Source organism: Metarhizium acridum, assembly GCF_019434415.1.
Source record: "Metarhizium acridum strain ARSEF 324 chromosome Unknown scaffold_31, whole genome shotgun sequence".
In the NCBI taxonomy this organism is placed as follows: domain Eukaryota; kingdom Fungi; phylum Ascomycota; class Sordariomycetes; order Hypocreales; family Clavicipitaceae; genus Metarhizium; species Metarhizium acridum.
Window position 1 is genome coordinate 578,879 of NW_027094018.1, and position 17,929 is coordinate 596,807.

General features: G+C 52.2%; 6 protein-coding genes across 7 annotated transcripts; all 6 read left to right on the top strand.

Moving 5' to 3' along the window:
• Positions 1-176: 176 nt before the first annotated feature.
• Positions 177-3,570, top strand: J3458_005020 (uncharacterized protein). Of its 2 annotated transcripts, none has more exons than XM_066118562.1 (5): positions 177-423; positions 491-568; positions 626-2,649; positions 2,713-3,334; positions 3,393-3,570. In XM_066118562.1, the coding sequence occupies exons 1-4, from the start codon at positions 402-404 to the stop codon at positions 2,803-2,805; spliced, it is 2,217 nt and encodes a 738-aa protein (XP_065976082.1). In that variant the 5' UTR covers positions 177-401; the 3' UTR covers positions 2,806-3,334; positions 3,393-3,570. The 2 variants fall into 2 exon arrangements, with proteins under 2 accessions (XP_065976082.1, XP_065976081.1); XM_066118561.1 differs by lacking the exon at positions 3,393-3,570 and having other exon boundaries at positions 626-673; positions 736-2,649; positions 2,713-3,378.
• Positions 3,571-5,721: 2,151 nt separating this feature from the next.
• Positions 5,722-6,963, top strand: J3458_005021 (uncharacterized protein). Its single transcript, XM_007808423.2, has one exon. It carries the CDS (start codon positions 5,952-5,954, stop codon positions 6,801-6,803), a length of 852 nt encoding a protein of 283 aa, XP_007806614.2. The 5' UTR covers positions 5,722-5,951; the 3' UTR covers positions 6,804-6,963.
• Positions 6,964-9,073: 2,110 nt separating this feature from the next.
• On the top strand, positions 9,074-11,408 carry J3458_005022 (uncharacterized protein; the record flags this gene model as incomplete). The annotated part of the gene is made up of 2 exons (XM_007808422.2): positions 9,074-9,586; positions 9,655-11,408. Exons 1-2 carry the CDS (start codon positions 9,241-9,243, stop codon positions 11,406-11,408), a joined length of 2,100 nt encoding a protein of 699 aa, XP_007806613.2. The 5' UTR covers positions 9,074-9,240.
• A 398-nt stretch (positions 11,409-11,806) lies between these two features.
• On the top strand, positions 11,807-13,003 carry J3458_005023 (uncharacterized protein; the record flags this gene model as incomplete). The annotated part of the gene is made up of 1 exon (XM_066118563.1): positions 11,807-13,003. The coding sequence occupies one exon, from the start codon at positions 11,807-11,809 to the stop codon at positions 13,001-13,003; it is 1,197 nt and encodes a 398-aa protein (XP_065976083.1).
• An 837-nt stretch (positions 13,004-13,840) lies between these two features.
• J3458_005024 (uncharacterized protein) lies at positions 13,841-15,784 on the top strand (the record flags this gene model as incomplete). The annotated part of the gene is made up of 3 exons (XM_007808421.2): positions 13,841-15,163; positions 15,228-15,386; positions 15,449-15,784. 3 exons carry the CDS (start codon positions 13,841-13,843, stop codon positions 15,581-15,583), a joined length of 1,617 nt encoding a protein of 538 aa, XP_007806612.2. The 3' UTR covers positions 15,584-15,784.
• Positions 15,785-16,281: 497 nt separating this feature from the next.
• Positions 16,282-17,908, top strand: J3458_005025 (uncharacterized protein; the record flags this gene model as incomplete). Its single annotated transcript, XM_007808420.2, has 1 exon — positions 16,282-17,908. Exon 1 carries the CDS (start codon positions 16,676-16,678, stop codon positions 17,906-17,908), a length of 1,233 nt encoding a protein of 410 aa, XP_007806611.2. The 5' UTR covers positions 16,282-16,675.
• Between the last annotated feature and the right edge of the window lie 21 nt (positions 17,909-17,929).

Sequence of the window (17,929 nt, forward strand, 5' to 3'; positions counted from 1 at the left end):
CGTATGCCGAGATCAATTGGTATCGCGAGACGGGGAGTTTCGTCCGTTGTAAATGATGGCTAAAAGTTGCTGGGGGGAAGAAGTCGGAGCGGAGCAAAATTGATGCGGGCGGTGGAAGTAGGACTTCTTGGTTTTGGTAGGCAGCTCCACTTAGACCCGTTGGTCGTAGGCTGGAGCTCTTTTTCGGCGAGGCATTCTTTGAACGACTGATCGTCCCTTGTTCGACAAACTTATCGTTGACTCGTTGTAAGTCATCGGTGCCAAACGCTTTTGCAGGATAGAATTGGGTTCTTGAACCATATCAAAGGAGTTGCCGATTTTTGTCGATTACTGCGTTCGATTGCCCGTCCTCGGAGACTTTCTCGGCGGAGTCGCGATACGCTGCGAGACGAACGGACGACATGTCCTACAATCAGTACGGGGGTATGTTGCTCGCAGAATTTCGAATTTAGAGCCCTATGGAATACTGGTCTCTAACATGGCCATCTAGGGAACCCCTACGGTTTGCCACCGGGCTATGGTGGTTACGGCGCACCACCGCCTGGCAGGAATGCGCCCCCAGGTCTTGGTACGACTACTGCACGCGATGCAAATTGTGAGGGAGTACTGACTTTGGATGTTTTAGGACCTCCCCCCGGTATGGCTGCTCCTCCCGGTATGGGAGCCCCTCCAGGTATGCAGCAAGCCAACGCTCCCCAATCTGGGCGTCCTGGCGGCTTACCCGCCAGCTTTCAGGCTCCGGCCAATATGCCGAATATCAACTTCAACGCGCCCGTTATTCGTCTAGGGACGAGCACACCGACGACAGAAGGTGGACGGGGTGATCGGTCACAAGTCTCGGGCGGTAGACCCGGCCTTGGTATGGAGCGTGGTTCCGATCAGGGACGGGGTGCTGCCAGAGAATCCGCCCAAGTGCTCATCCCACCAACTGCCGATGAGAAACTCCGAACGATTATGCTTCACCAGATTCCAGACGGTGTACAAGGCGATGAGGGGGTTCAGAAGCTACTGGGTGCCGTTGGAGTATTGCGCAAGTGGGAGTCCTCGGCGAGCGTGATGGAAGAACACAAAGGCACAAAGTTTGGTTTTGCCCTGTTCGACGATGCTGAGTCACTATCCAATGCTGTCAAGCTTCTATACGAGCAGGATGTGGAAGTGCCGGTTCATCGCCAAAGCGGCTCGACCGATGCCCCCCCCGAGGACGACAGTTTCGAGGGCATTGAGAAGGTGACGCTTCAGGTTGCTGTTGACCCTACCACCCTCAAGTACGCAGAGACTTTCGAAGAGAGTAGAGCAGATAATCCAGCTGCTTTCGGGAAGTTGGAGGATGCTCAGGCGGCTCTGAAACAAGTTCTGCGCGAGCTGTTTTATCCTCCAATCAGCAACGGTACGGACGCCGATGGTGACACTGCCATGAAGAATGACGCCGACGAGAATGTTGAAGTGGTCAATATCCCCATAGCACAGGAAGATGAATTGGCTGATATTCCTGCTGAGATGCGGGAGGTTGTGGCGGGAGAAATCGCCGCATTTCGTGAGAGGAGTATTCAGCGAGATCTGGAGCGACTACGAAAGGAGGAGGAAATGGAAGAAATGGAGAGGCAGAGAAACGCTCCGCCTCGACCGTCGGGCGGAGCTAACAACATTCCTCTGGGCCCCAAGGGATCGGTGCCAAATGCGCCATCCGGACCCAGGGGCCAAAATGGACATAATCGTGTATCATTTATCAATGGCGAGTTCGGCATCAACCGAGCTGAAGAAGATTCTGACGCCAGCGATGAGGAGCTGAATCAAAGACATAAGAAAGCACAGCAGGCCCAGAATGAGAAGGCGTATGTTGATGCTGAACGCAAGTGGGCAAACCGAGAACGTTCAAGACAATCGGCACTGGACCGAGAACAAGACCGCGAGAAGCAGGAAGCTGAGACTGAGCAGCTAAAAAGGGACGAGCACCTGGACAGAGAGAAGTCGTGGGATGATGAACGAGAGGCCAGCCGCAAATCACACCCTTATTACCGCGATCATGCGACATGGGCTCGGAAACGCGGCATGGACCGGGCAGACGAGGAGAGCAAAGACGATGCGGACCGACGAGCCGAAAATGACGAGCGTCGCCGGGAGCAGGCACAAGTGGAGAGGGCCAGAGGCATGGCCGACTCGTTCTTGGATCAGCAAGCTGAAGAGATGGACCGTCGCGAAGCCGCTGCCGCTGCGGCCCCTCAGCCGTTCAAGCTGTCTCTTGGTGCGGCTGCCCAAAAAGCCCAAGCTTCCAGAGTGCCCCAGCGCCGTACGATTGCCGAAGTGGAAGGCCTGCTGGACGACGAGGATACGGAGCAATCCACCAAGCGCCAACTTATCCCTATCCAGATGGAACCGATATCTGGCGCTGCTGCCATGACGGAAGAAGAGATCTCGCAGGCTGTCAGAGCTCTTGCCCAGGAAATTCCATCGGAAAGGGACGGGCTGTGGAACTGGGAAGTCAAGTGGGATTACATGGACGACTCTGTCATCCGGGAGAAGCTACGGCCGTTTGTTGAGAAGAAGGTGGTGGATTACTTGGGCGTGCAGGAGGAGATGCTAGTGGAGGCAGTGGAGGAGCATTTACGAAAGCACGGCACTGCCGCTGCGCTGGTCGAGGAGCTCGAAGGGGTGAGTGACAGGTCGATTGGATCGCTTTACCAACGAAAGGTTTTTTTACTGACAGTTTCCTAGGCGTTGGATGAGGATGCGGAGGATCTGGTCAAGAAGTTGTGGCGCATGGTGATTTTCTTCACAGAGAGTGAGAAGCGAGGGTTGCCAGCGTAGGGTGGCTCTAGGGGTTGATATGTAAAAAAGGAAAACTAGGAAAAAACAAGTCGACCAGAATTTCTTGTGGTACAGGCGGCGTCGGTGGTGTATTTTAATTCCAATAGGGCGATGGCTGGGCTAGTGATGCGGGATACCACTTGTTGTAATTGATGTAGACGGAGAGTGGGTATGGACATTCTGATGACGATGGTTGTTGGGCGTGATGTGACGATGCGTGTGAGAAGCGATATATATGTGGTGAGCTACGGAGCATGCTGTGACGGAGTTGCGGCTATAAACCACTCTGGTGTTAGACGACGGGGTACTTTTACTTGGATGGCGTCCAAGTCTCTTGTTGGCACCATTGGTGTATAGGAGTCGTCGTCAAGGGGCTGTTTCATTTGTCCCGTACTTTCATTCCTGTTTCTACAGAAGGTACTATGTAAGGGTCGCGAGTCACCTACTCGGTGACGGTCGACTCGTGCTTTCTAGGGGCTTGTGGATGGGACATTCAAGCCCGGAATCTGCTGGTTAACAGCGTGTAATGGTAAGTTGAATATCTACCTAAATAGATATAGAGGCTAATGTGATATTCACCCGGTTAGAGTAGGAATGTGGATTGCTGGTCGCCTTTTGCGTCTGCGAATTCGTATACGTGAGGAGATTAGCCTGGCGTGATGACTGGCTGTGGAGAGTTGAAGCCAAGAAATGCAAGTTTAATCAACCATCGTTGAACTTGACAGTTGAGCCATCATTTTTGACTTGCTGTCATGTACCATCTAGTGTTTTTATTCTATTCAGGATGACCTGGGTCATGCTTGATCATGTTGTGCAAGTCTTGACGAACCTGCTCGGACTGGGAAAATGGGCGCCATGGTTTGTGTATAAAGTCGCAAAATTGGGCGGAAAAAAAATCGCTCAGCCCTACCACTCTTGATGTCCCAATGTGCTCTGTCGGCGCAGCGGCCCGTGCTGCAAGGTGCCAAGATGCCTGATGGATTGGAAGAGGGATGTTGATTGAATCTCGGAGGCGGTGGTGATGGCCTTTGACATGAAATCGACTTCTCTGTCTGGCGGACTCGCAGACTTACTTCACCTCATCCAGTTGTCGATGAACCCCCCACTTCAAGATGCAGATGGCGCCCTCTTTCGACAAATGGCGCCGGATCTTGGAAGAGTCGTTCCCTACGCCCGAGCTGGGCGTCGATCCCCATCTTGATGGCGAGCTACATCATATCACGGCTGCAGATGGTTGTTGCCAGGGAGATTGAGTCCCAGGAGCCCTGTGCCGTCACATGTGGCTGCTTCCACGGGGAACAGACGCCAGCATCATACCCGAGTTTGCAGACTTTAAAGTCGACATTCGCTCCTTTAGCAAGGGCGTTCATACGCGGCGATCAGGGCGGCCAGGCGAATTATCCGGGGAGAGTGCCTGGCTGCAAACTCTCCCCGGAGTCCGCGCATCTTGACCTCTGCTAGCTGCCCACTGATTGATAATGAACGAAGTAGCGACGGCCAGATTCACCGCCGCCTTGCGTAGCTTCTATGGCGACGAGGCTCCCGGAAAGATTGTGAAGATGGACCTTGACATTACGGCGGATGATTTCGTTCTTCTGGGACATTCACCCGGTAAGAAGCCCATACCGTACGTCTATTGGAACTTTGGGGTGACCCCAGGAGACGAGTATGACCAAGCCAGACCTGCCCTTCAACCATGACCCGAAGTTTGCGGCAGAGATTGAACCCTCTCTTCAGGTGGGAACCGGAGAGTTGGCGATTGCTTCGGTTGCATTCTTGGAATACGGTCGAGAGGGATTGTACCGTCACCATTATGCCGGCGCCGTCTTGCTCGTGCTATGGTCCGCGGCAGAATATGCTTACCCACCAAGAAGTATACACCATTATATTGTAATTCATTATAGTATAGAGCTCGATAGCCAGGTATTCGATCTAGTCATGTACTTTTTGCTGCGCACCCCCACACTGCATACATCATCATGATGGGAGAGCTCTGTGGTATAACGCTCAATTGTCGACGAATAAAACTACTCGTTACTGAGCATTGACGGACCTAGCATTGTAGCTGGGCGTTCAAATAGCTGCGTAGAGGTACAAATCTATCAATAGAGCCACTTTTTACCTTCCCGTGTCCTCAATGCTAGCCTTCTCAATCTGCTCATACATGCCGGTCTTTTCCGTAGAGCCGGCATTCAGTAATTGTATCAGAGGTTGAGTGTACTCCTTTGAGTAGGGGGTATATAATTAATCTGTCTTTGTGTCGTAATGTTTTTCAACTTGTGTACAGTCCGTGGCAGAATATTGATCCACCAACGAGTATACACTAGTATACTGTAGGCGTATTGTAGCATAGAGAGCTGTAGCCGGGTACGTAAGCTAGTTTATACCTTCTGCCTCCCACTACAAGGCAGTAGAGGCAGTGAAGCTAGGCTCTAGAATCGAATGTTCATTTGGCTGATGCTGAGCTTCCGTGGCCCGAGATCGATCATGCCAGAAGCTCTTCCATACGTTAATAAAAAGTGCAAGTCCAAGCGCGTTGAGGCGTCCGAGGGCCGGGACTCACGGTTGTCATCAGGCATGCGATTTTCGAGCCGCAGAGAGACGACTTACACGGCCAGTCTCAACCAACTGGTGAGCCCTGTTCCAAATAGGCCACCCTTCCTCCCTTCCCCGGGCCTAGCGTATTGAATTCGAATCCCGCACAACTCTATGCATCTCACGCGTCGGCATGGTGAGATGATGTCGTCGGAGGCTCGGAGCCGGGCCGACGTTGGCCGCCAAGGTGCCGTGCCGAGGCACGGGCCTGTCAATTCTCCTCACCCATTGGCTCTTCCCCCTTCCCCGGCCGTTGACGCATCTCCACCCCCGGATTTCCCTGGTGGAGTGGCATACAATACAAGACATGTCAAACAACCACCCTCGGTGCATTCAACTTGCACCAGAGCACTTCTTCATTCCTGCCTGAGTCAGTGTTGGACAGCTGCATCCGCTCACTCACCGCACTGATCCGCTTGGCCCTGGTATAGCAGCTACACTGTCGAGGTCCAGGAGCTACAACAACATCCAACATCAGACGACAGCCGCCTCACATCTCGCCTCATTCTTCACTTTAAAAAGGGCCCCTTTTCCTTTCGCAAGACGCGGCCATGACTCTCAACAACTTCACCAACCCGCCCCCTTCTGTGCCCAACGTCATCCTCTCCTTCCCCCGCTTTCACGTCCTCCTCGTCACCCTCAACCGGCCCAAGCAGCTCAACGCCATCCCGCGAGGCCTGCACGCCAAGCTGGACGCCCTCTGGAACTGGTACGACGCCGAACCGACCCTCCGCTGTGCCGTCGTCACCGGCAGCGGACGTGCCTTCTCCGCAGGCGCCGACCTCAAAGAATGGAACGACAGGAACGAGCAGAACATCTCTGCCGGTAGTGACCGCGACCGGAGCTGGGAGGACAGTGGTTTCGGCGGCCTTAGTAACCGCCGCGGCAAGAAACCCATCATCGCCGCGGTGAACGGCCTCTGTCTCGGCGGGGCGATGGAGATGATTCTCAACGTGGACATGGTTATTTCGGCGCCCGACGCCAAGTTCGCCCTTCCCGAGGTTACGAGGGGCGTGGTCGCGGGTGCCGGTGCGCTGCCGAGGCTGACGAGGACCGTGGGCAGGCAGAGGGCGTCGGAGATGGCGCTGCTGGGGAGGATGCACCCGGCGCAGCAGATGCTGGAGTGGGGGGTCGTGAACAGGATCGTCAGGGCCAAGGGTGAGCATGCTGTTGTCGAGGAGGCGCTGAGCTGGGCGACCGACGTGGCGTGCAACTCGCCCGACTCTGTCATTGTCAGCAGAGAGGGTCTGCTGGGCGGGTGGGAGGCGGAGGACCCGAGGGCGAGCACCAAGAGGATCGACCGGGGGATTTTCAAGAGGATGGATGGCGGGGAGAACATGAAGGAGGGGGTGTTGAGTTTTGTGGAGAGGAGGAAGGCCGAGTGGAAGGATAGCAAGTTGTGATGCTGCCTTGTGGCTGAGGTTGATGTGTTGTTGTTGCGAGCACAATGATGGGAGAGTTGCGTGTCAGGGTGTAGGGAGATTGGACAGGTTTTTGTGTATGGGGTTTGGCGATGAGCCCCGTATTATACCAAGTCGAGAAATTATTATCACGGTTATAAATGACGATGGAATTCTCGTGCTAGGTTGCAAAATCCACTTGTAGTGATTTGAGTTCAGTGTAGTTGAACCCAGAACGGGCTGCAAACCCCCTGCTATATTGCCTATTGTCTGTTGAAGAGTATTTTCGGTGGTATAAGCAAGCCACATATGTGAAATACAACCATCCATTACGTAGTCTATCAATACATGGGTTGTGATAGTATACGCAGAATAATTCGCAGATGCACTACTTCTGTGCCTGTTGAATGTGCTGCTTCGAGTCATGGCTATTTTCAGTATACTGTACCTCTACCTGGACGACTGGAACTCCCAATTACATTCAAAAAGCTATTCTTGGAATGGTGTTCCTCAACCTGACTCAAGGCATATGCTGGCGTAGAAGGATAGAGTAGACGAGAGGAACTGGAAAGATGTGAAGCTAAACAGCTAGTGTGGTTGATTGGCTGGTTCGTCCGATAATGTGTCAAGATGGCGATTGACCTGTTGGATACGAAAACGGAGTATCTAGTCATTTGTACGCCGCACTCCGTGCAGTCCTTCAATTTGGACGTGCGTCTCGGGAGTCTACCTATCGGAACCTCTAGTAGTCCTAAAGTCCGCTTCTCTCCGTTAGCACACTATCACCGTCGACTTCATGGAGAAGACCCCGATTCGCCATCAGGTTTTTGCACTCGTGCTCCCCTCCATAAGTAGTAGCACCTCATAGTCACTTGCCGTACGGCCGCGTAGCGTGAGAGTTGGCAAAGAATAACTGCAATATTGTCGGGAAAATGCTTGAGACGAATGATTCAGCCCGTGAAAATGAAACGAGTACAGAGTGATCCAAGCCAGTGTTTGTCTTTCCGCACCGAGTTTTTTGATCTGTAACATGTTATAATGGACTGAAACTGGGTGACCGCAGGACTCTAGCGAGAAGAAGAAAAGGGCTCGAGACTTGACAATTTCCCAAGGCGGGTTACTCGGCACCATGCAAATTGTCTTGCATGCTTTGGAGCAAAGCTCTCAGCTCACATAGCAGTACTTCCGTAGAGTCAGCGGTGACTAATTGCGACGGCGTCGTGGGTGGCGGTTTTGAGCGGCTCGGCCTGGCATCTTAGCATTCGGTCTTCAGTCATCGAGTGGTCAATATCGCCTGGTTAGATCGCCAACAATCTTATTAAACACCGGCGTGACTACTGAAGTACTCCGTAGAGAATCCCAAGCCGTAGGGAAATGCACACCCGCTGTCCCAGACGAGATTGATTCAGCAACTCTTTCTCCTTGTCTGTCACAATTGCAGCGACCAAAATTCAAAAAAAAAAAAAAAAAAAAAAAAAGCAACAACCAACTTCTCACGTCTGTGTTTCCCCATCGTTGACGAAATTGGCCAAGTGGCACTGCTGAACCAGACGTGCATCGCCAATATGCGGTGTAACTCCACATTCTCCCAGGATCCTCGAGGGGACGGAGAGTTGCTCTGAATGGACTCATGTCCCAATGCCAGTCCCGGGTCAGGAGTAACTGATTCATGCTCGTCGACTATGTGAACCGATGAAGGTTGCAAGTTGTGCGTTGAACAGGAGAAAGTCCGATTGTACACGCAGTTGACCTCTTCAACAACCCGAAGTTATCCGAACAAGGATCCCGTCGTCCACCAAACGGCCACTGGGAACATTACGGAGTACTCACGTCTCCTTTTCAGCGAGACATGCAGACAAGTCGCACATATCACAATCTGGACAAATGACGACTTCTGCAGCGTGCATAAAGCTGCACAGGAAAAAGCAAAAGGAAGGCCTAGACAATCCATGTACTATGCAGACTTTGCCCCATTCGAGCACACAATTTGCCATGACTGCACTCGCTCTAATTGGTAGAGGACTCCTTGGTGGTAATGGCCTCTCTCGTCCTGTACAGAGACAGCAACACGAGAACAAGCTGGTAATGATCGCTGGGGGTTCAGCCCGAGACATGCAAGCCTCCTCCTTTTTTGCACTCAGCCAGCGAATTTTGCTCTGAACCACGGAACAAGATACTCCCCGGGACCGTGTGAACGCCAAGGGTTTGTTCATAAAGACTTGATGGTAACACGCTATTGAGACTGAGCATCACGCAGAACGTGTCATTGACGGGGATTTTCTCCGAGACACTGAGACAGCTAGAGAATACTAGTGTCGTGTCGCAGCCAAGGTTCTCTTATATAATGTATTCCGCCCACGGTTAGCCGTCGTGTAACTACCTTAAAAAGCTGGACGCATACAACGCTGCTTGGGCATCAATCAAGGTGAGGGAGAGCAGAATGGCCGACGGGTTGCTCGATCCGTATCCCGCGAATGGCGGCGCAAAACAGAAGCAGCACGAGGACTGGTACGCAGAACACTCGCAGAGACCTATGAGCCCCAGAGATAAAAGCCCCAGAGGTGTCAGCCCAGGCGGCAGAAGTCTGAGTGCACGAAGCCCAAGAGCTGCGAGCCCATTCTCAAACGCCAACATGCCGAGAGATGCAGAAAGGGCCCCGAGGAAGCTGATTTTGTGCTTTGACGGGACGGGAAACAAATTCCATGGCGACGAGAGCGATAGCAATATTCTGAAAATATTTCGAATGTTGGATCGATCTGCGGGTGACCAATATCACTACTACCAACGTGAGTTTTATATGTACAAACATGATTCTACTACGCCATACTGGCCGCTGACACTTTTGTTCCTGCAGCTGGCATTGGCACATATGTCATCTCGGACTCTCTTTCTCACAGCGGCCTACGAGCTCGCATTAGGTCGTGGTGCCAAAAGGCCAAAGATTCTGCCATTGGCTCGTCTTTTGATCAACATGTTGTTGGTGGATATCGCTTCTTAATGCGCTTTTATCAGACGGGCGATGAGATTTACATGTTCGGTTTTAGTCGCGGCGCCTACATTGCGCGATTTCTCGCTGAAATGCTCGACTACATTGGTCTCTCGTGCCACGGAAACGAAGAGATGGTTAAATTTGCCTGGAAGGCTTTTGCCCAGTGGCAGGCCAGAAAGCCGCCTTCCAAGGACGCGGATGATGAGGAAGAAGAGTCCGAGGAAGATAAAGAAACGCGCAGAATGTACAACTACATGAAGGGCTTTCGAGAGACCTTTTCACGCCCGGTGGGCCGGATTCGGTTCCTAGGTTTGTTTGATACGGTTAATTCGGTGCCGCGGTTTGAAGCTGCCTGGATGCAGCGAACCAAGTTCCCTTATACGGCTCGCACCAGTGCCAGATTCATTCGACATGCAGTCAGTATTGATGAGCGTCGCGCCAAGTTTCGCCAGGACCTTATTTACCAAAAGCCGCCGAAACATGAGCACCATCATCGTGTCCGCCGACAACATATGGCGGGGGTGATTGGCCGGATTCGACGAAGCATAGATGTGTCTCACACACACTCTGATGAGAAGCATGATTTGCCTCCCGTGCCCGTGGGGAAGGAAATGCATGCAAGTCAGTTCCTAGCACCTGGCGACGCGGGACGAGAACGACGTGGTGCCGTTTCCCACAAGCATCATTACGCACCGTATCGAGCACGGTCCAGATCCAGGCAGAGAATGGCACGGGGCGCACTTTTGGAGGACCAGGATGACATGTCTTGCTCTGATGCCTCTCAGTGGGAGGCTGAAATGGATGACTGGCAGAATGAGGACCAGGACATCGACGAGGTTTGGTTCGCGGGCGGCCATGGCGATATTGGCGGAGGCTGGGAAGCTCTGGACGGTCGCAAGAGTGCAAGTCACGTACCGCTATCGTGGATGGTTCGCGAAGCCATGAAAGCTGGCCTTTCGTTTGACCTGGATAACGTCACGAAGATGGGGTGCCAAGATGTATTCGACAAAGTCCGGCCCTCAGCGCGTGGCATGAAGTCTAGTCGAGCAAGCCAGCCAGCCATCCAGGTGGAAGACGAAGCAGGCCATGTCCAGGGCGCACAAATCGGACAATCGAGCCCAGACATCGGACCACGCGATTTTGTGGCAGGGCTTGCGCCCGACTCTGACGACACCTCGCCGTTTCATGAACTCATGCATAAAGCCCACACATCCCGGATACACGACTCCCTCGAGTATGGTGGCGGGCTGGGTTACATGGCCGTTTCGGCATGGAAATTCATGGAATACCTGCCCTTCCGTCGCATGGACCTGCAACCCGATGGATCTTGGAAACCTATTCGATGGCCCCTACCGTGCGGTGAAGTGCGGGATATGCCGAACAATGTGCGCGTTCATGGTAGTGTTATCCGTAGATTGAAAGAAGACGAGACCTACAGACCGGGTAATTTGATAATCGGAGGTGGAGGAAGAGGTGTGAGACGGGCGCCAGCGGAATACGGTATTGGAGATTGGATATGTGTTGCTGATCATGGCGACCCAATTGGTGAGATATGGGAGAAGAAGCCCAAGGAGGTGAATAGGAATGAAAGCAATGGGACTAATGGAGCAAGACACTGAGTGTGCCGGTTTTTGAGAAATAGGAGATTGGGCGTACTATCTGGCATAATCTGAATGTAGTTGAATTAGGCAGATTTGCTGTGGTGATGGTGTATTCAAATTTATTTTGAACTTTTTTTTTGGCGGTTGCTTTCTCGTCACGTGGCTGTTACTCGGGGAAATCCAAGCTTCACCTGTGCAAGCTGCAAGCTCCAATCTCCCGATCTACTCTTGGTTTGCCCATTCGCCTCGACACATCTTTCAATTTCTTCATTAATGGAATTTGCAATCTCCTCCAGACCTTTGTAATATCTTCCGACTCGCCGGTTCGAGTCTGCTCCGTCAAAATGCCAATTCCCTTCCTAATGTACGTCATCGGACACGGTCCGCCAGACTGGCTTCGCGACAACGCATACACCATGGTAACCGTCGCGACGACCGTAACATTGCTTTACTTCTTCAAGAGATGGACATCTGGGCAGTTGAATCCGTCAGAAAAGAATCTCCACGGCAAAGTGGTCATGTTTACTGGTGGCACATCAGGGATCGGTGCGTTAGCGGCACAGGAAATGGCGACTCGAGGTGCTCAGATAATCCTTTTGACACATACACCACCTTCCGACCCGTTTCTTGTGGAATATATACAAGACATGCGCGAGCGAACCAATAACCAGTTGATTTACGCCGAGCAAGTCGACTTATCGAGCTTACACAGCATCCGAAAATTTGCGACAAAGTGGATTGACAATGCGCCCCCCAGGAGGTTAGACATGATTGTGCTCTGTGCTGCAACAATGACGCCGCCGGGGGGGAAGAGGCAAGAAACGAAAGAAGGAATCGAAGAGACATGGATGGTTAACTATTTGGCCAATTTCCACCTGCTGGGGATATTGAGCCCTGCAATCAAGGCACAACCGTTTGATCGAGATGTGAGGATTATCATGGCGACGTGCTCGTCGTACATTGGATCGCCTTCTTTGAAGGAACCAATCGTCGATGGAAATTGGTCTCCGTCTACGGCTTATGCTCGAAGCAAGCTTGCCCTTACCGTGTTTGGCCAAGCATTTCAGAAGCATCTCGACACCTATAAACGCCCTGACCAGCTTCCAATGAACGCCAAGGTCATTTTTGTTGACCCTGGCCCGAGTCGTACACCAGGAATGCGACGCTGGCTAACAAGAGGGTCCCTCTTTGGCCTGGCTATCTACGTTGTTGGGTATGCGTTTCCATGGCTTTTGCTCAAGTCACCATTCAGAGGCGCGCAATCTATTCTTTACGCAGCAATGGAATCTAGTTTAGCTGTAGGGCATGGGGGCAGGCTGATAAAAGAATGCATGGAGGTAGATTTTGCTCGCAGCGACGTGAGAGATGACGAAATGGCCAAAAAATTGTGGGAGGAGAGTGATGCATTGATTGAAAGGACAGAAAAGGCATCAGCCAAGGCCAGAGCTGCGGAAAAGGCGGCAAAAGACAAGGAAGACGAGAAGAAGAAAGAACAGGAAAGGATCGAAGAGATTGAGGGATTAGTTGACACGATTCGAAAGGGCAAGCAGAAACAACAACAAAAGCAGGAGAAGGAGAATCCAAAGTTGAAGAGTGAGAAGACTAAAACGTAAGAGAAAGCAGTTCAGGCCATAGACCTGCGTAGTTCACTAATACCATTATGAATATCGATGTCTTCTTTGAGTGTATGAAGGCCCGAACTTGTATTCTCTCTATAGCATTGAAGGCCGGGTTGCCTTCAAGGCTTCCCTTCTGAGTTGTCGGTATCAAAAGGGCAGAGGGTCTGCTGGTGGCAACAGCCCTGCTAACTTACCTTCATGCCTGAGGACATCCGCTCGAAGCGCCGGGACACTCCAAGTCATGCGAGGCTGGTCTGGACGATGCCTTGTTCGGTACAGATGCATAGTATCTGGATTTCTGTGTAGCCAGAGCAGTGTATTTACCATGTCCACCCCGCAACTTCTCCCCTGTTGTCTTTCCGGTCACCTTTCTTCATGTCGTGGAGGAACGATTCGCATTGCGCCGCATCACCATCGCAACTCTGCGCTGACCTGGCCGCGTTATGGACAGATGGCTCATTGCCTCATACGAGTGCGTGAGCAGCTGGCGGCCGGCCCAGGTCATACGCTTGGCCTTCTGAATCTGAATGCATACTCACTTTGTCGTTTGAGGCTGTGTGCTGGCCACCTGGCAACAACAAACGAGACGCGCGTATCCTTGTCTTTTCAAACGGATGGCCCTGCACCAAACGCGAAACCATCTCTAGCTTCTGCAAACGGATGAGCTCACTCTTTACCATAAATAGGGTCCTTTGCCCCAACCTCGATGCATGATCCTCCACGAGCTATTTGCTTCATGGTGTATCCATCAGCAGCGTAGCGTGTCTACCCTTCAATCAAGGCAAATTTGTTGTGCCAAGTCTAATAATCAGCATTGGAATATAGACGACCATGTACGAAATTCAAGATGTGCCAGGAAAGGGAAAGGGTCTCATTGCTACTCAAGCCATCCCAAAAGGCACCCGTATCCTTTCCGAAAAACCCATCATTACTGTGCCTAAGCAAACCACAATGTCCATTGAGCAGTTCGCGAGGCTGGTCTCGAGACAAGTTGATGCCCTCAGCAAAAATCACCAACAGGAACTTCTGGCCTTGCCCACCGTTCATACCTTCAACGATGATGCGCAAAAATATCTTGAGATTACTCGAGCGAATGCCTTGCCAGCCAATGATGGCGAGGCTGGGATCTTCCTCCAAGCATGCCGCATCAACCATGCTTGCGATAACAATGCACATAAAAACTGGAATAAAAACATTAAACAACACACAGTTCACGCCTTGAGAGACATTGAGAAAGGGGAGGAGATCACGATATATTACATGGGCGCCTACTGGAATCGCGAAACCCGAATTCGGAGACTCCAGGAACGGTTTGGATTCATATGCTCTTGCGGTCTATGCTCTTTGCCACCAGATCAAAGCCAGGAAAGCGATAAGAGACTGGAAAAACTTCTTCACCTGGACGATTTAATCGGCCGAGGTGGTGTTCTGGGAGTTTTGTCTAACCCTCTCCAAAAGCTTCACCACGTGGATCACCGAGTGCGACTCCACGAGCAGGGTCCGAATGACTCGGGCTTGCCGCAGGCCTATTTTTTCGCCGCACAGATTGCTATCGCTCACGGTGACTTGGCAAGGGCTCGAATCTTTGTTGACCGAGCCGTAGATGGACGGATCTGTTTTGAGGGCGATGATAGCCACAATGTAAGTGAGCTCAAAGCTCTGGCGCATGATATGTCGGAAGACGAACTCTACGGGTTATCGATGAAGTGGAAAACAGCTGTGAACGACGTTCCCCAGGGCCTTGACCCAGCTGAGTTGGAGGACTGGCTTTGGCGCAGAGAAAAGCCGAGACAGCCAGGACAGTTGGCTGATCTTAGAGACCGGACAACCTTTCCTGCATTTCCTGGCCTCCCACACGACCGCGACGAGTCATACTACTTTGAAGATCCCAGCGGGCTGATGGGCCTTTCGCGACGTAATTGGTGCTTTTTGGCAGAAATCCGGCAAGTGACCGCATTTACACGTCTGCAGTTCGAGATTGAAGATGTTGACGGGCAGTCTCTCCCATTGTTCTTTTACACTGATGGTGGGGGAATGGGGCTGGAAAGAGCACAGGTCAAGGAGGGCTTCACGGTGGCAATTCTACAAGCGAAACAGCACTCGTTTGCGTTTGATAGACCTGGTATCCGCCACGAACAACCTACGAGGATGAAAGTGAGACGCACGCCTGTTACGATCCGCGCAGTTTGACATGTTACTCACCGCTATTTGTTTGTAGATCTTTCCCGTATCTCTCGACAACCTGATGGCATTGAGCGATCGAATCCAACAGTTCTCAGCGGAGGCCAACGGTACACGAGTCTGTCACAGCTGTGGTACGAGAGCAGCCTCGCTGAAACGATGTGGCAAATGCCTCATTTTCTGGTATTGTGGACAGGTAGGGTTCCGAGAATAGACCCTTCCCTTTCATGATGTGACGTACTGATTCGGACGTGTCAGGACTGCCAAGTTGCTGGATGGAATAAGAACGGGCATAAGGCTGATTGCAAACTTCTCAGGAATAAGGATCTGCGGTCATTGTTCATCTCTGACTGGGAAAATTTGAGAGTGGTATCCGATTCCCACTCAGCGTGAAGAAGGCGTAGGAGCATTGCTCCTTTGGAACATGGGGTGAATGCATGTTCCTCTGTCGACGGGATGCAAGACTCGTCAAATGTGACGAAGACTAGAGCTCACGAGAGCCGTGAAAACATTACTTACTGGCCTGTTATCGCTGGAGGAGATTGAAAATCATGTTGCGGCCTTTAATTTGCCTTTATCAAGTTAGTGACAAACACAACGGTCAGGTTGACAGCTGAACAATACCACGGTTCGGCACTCAGGTGGAAGAATCCACAATCAACAAGTTATGTCATGAGTGGCCATTTCATCCAAAAATTAGTATGGTGCCGATGCCCAACCATCAAAAAGTAGACAGACCAAGCAAATATGGCGTCTAATAAGTGGCTAGTGTTGTGTGCTCGGTTCTGCCGCTGGTTTTGGACGACGCATCTCGATTCGGATAAAATTAGTTAAATTACATTCAGAGACGGAAGAGTCAAAAATACATAATTACTCCATGATGTCACTGAGTCATGGATTGGGTCATTTCAGTCTTTAAGCTTAAATCCAAGCTAGACATTTAGCTAACCACCCAAAGAACTTACGAATCATCCATTTAGTCGCCATTTGTTAGGGACCAGTAGTGCGAAACTAGCGGCACGAAGCTTTTATGAACCAACCCATGAATCACTGGAAGGCAACTACATGAGCCTAGAAGATAAGTTGCCTGTAAACCTGTAGATATAAATGGCGGTTCTTGCGCCTGTGTAAAAGATAAAGTTTAGAGATAAGTGCCGTTACTTCTCGAACACCAACTAGCTTGTATAAATTCCCCGAGCCATCTCCCTAGTCGCTATGCTACCACAACCCAGTCTTGGCAACGAGAAATATAAAACAGGCCTCAGTTCCGTACCTAGATCCAATCGAGAACAAGTTCTACCATTCTTACGCGACCTACACACAAATTTGTATGTTCATCGTCACCAAGCTAGGCCTGACTATCAGCTACCGCAAACGCCTTTGTTATAAAAACAACCCTAACTTGTTGACTCCCCCGTACAGGAATATTGTTCACGTCCAATACGTGAGACAGTTCTTGTGCTTCAGATATTTCCGTCTTTCAAGATGAAAGCATCAGTTCTCTTCGTCTGGCTCACCACCACGCTGGGTGGTAGCCTGGCTGCTGCCGTCGTCAAGGATATTGCCAAAGACGTACCCCCGACGCACAAGGAGTTTGTACTTTTCAAGAGCTCAAACATGGCCGGCGCAGACAAGCTCGCCAACGGAGTCGGCTTCCACTCCTTCCGAGTTCCCGCGGTTGTGACGACATCGACGGGTCGAGTCCTTGCCTTTGCCGAGGGCCGGCGCCACGACAACCGCGACCTCGGCGACGTCAAGGTCGTCATGAAGCGCACCAAGACGGTCAACAGCCATGGCTCCAACCCCAGCGACTGGGAAAGCCTGCAGGTAGTCACAAAGGACGACGGCGTCTGGGGCAATCCCACGCCTGTCGTCGACGGCCCGACCATCTACCTATTCCTCAGCTGGAACAATGCCAAGTACAGCAGAGACGGCGAGGACAGGCTCCCCAACGGCAAGAAGACCAAGAAGGTGGACGGCAGCTGGAAGTCCCGGCGACACACCTACCTGACGCAGAGCACCGACGACGGCCAGACGTGGTCGGAGCCCAGGGAGATGACCAGGCAGCTCACGCCGGGCGGCCGGGGCTGGGACGTTGTCGGCCCCGGCAACGGAATCGTCCTGACGTCGGGGGAAGTCGTGGTCCCCGCCATGGGACGAAACATTGTCGGAAAGGGCACGCCGGGCCAGCGGACGTGGTCGTACAAGAGGCTCAAGGGGGCCGGGGCCGAAGGGACGATTGTGCAGACGCCCGACGGCAAGCTGTACCGCAACGACCGCGCCGGAAAGGACGAGGAGTACCGAAAGATTGCCCGCGGGACCCTGGCCAAGTTTGGCTCCTTCACGCTCGACAAGGGCCTCCCCGACCCCGACTGTGCGGGCGCGACGCTCCTCTTCAACCGCGCCGACGACAAGGGCCCGGCCCGCGTCGTGTTCCTCAACTCGGCGGACAAGAATACCCGGCGAGCCATGCGTGTTCGAATCAGCTACGACAAGAATGCCAAGGAGTACAGCCACGGCCGCAAGTTGAGCGACGCGCCCGTCTCCGGGGCCGGAAACGAGGGCGGATACGCGAGCTTGACCAAGACGGCCGACTCGGAGATTGGTGCCCTGGTTGAGACGGACTTTGACCAGACTGGAGGCTCGAAGGATGATTACCACGCCATTATCTGGAGAAAGTTTAACTTGAGCTGGGTCCTGCACGGGCCCAAGAAGTAAGTGTTGCAAGATTGGACGCTG

Coding starts and splice junctions, on each gene's coding strand:
- J3458_005021 (XM_007808423.2), top strand. CDS start 5,952: ATGACTCTCAACAACTTCACCAACCCGCCCCCTTCTGTGCCCAACGTC.
- J3458_005020 (XM_066118562.1), top strand. CDS start 402: ATGTCCTACAATCAGTACGGGG. Junction 424..490: donor GTCCTACAATCAGTACGGGG/GTATGTTGCTCG, acceptor ATGGCCATCTAG/GGAACCCCTACGGTTTGCCA. Junction 569..625: donor GAATGCGCCCCCAGGTCTTG/GTACGACTACTG, acceptor TGGATGTTTTAG/GACCTCCCCCCGGTATGGCT.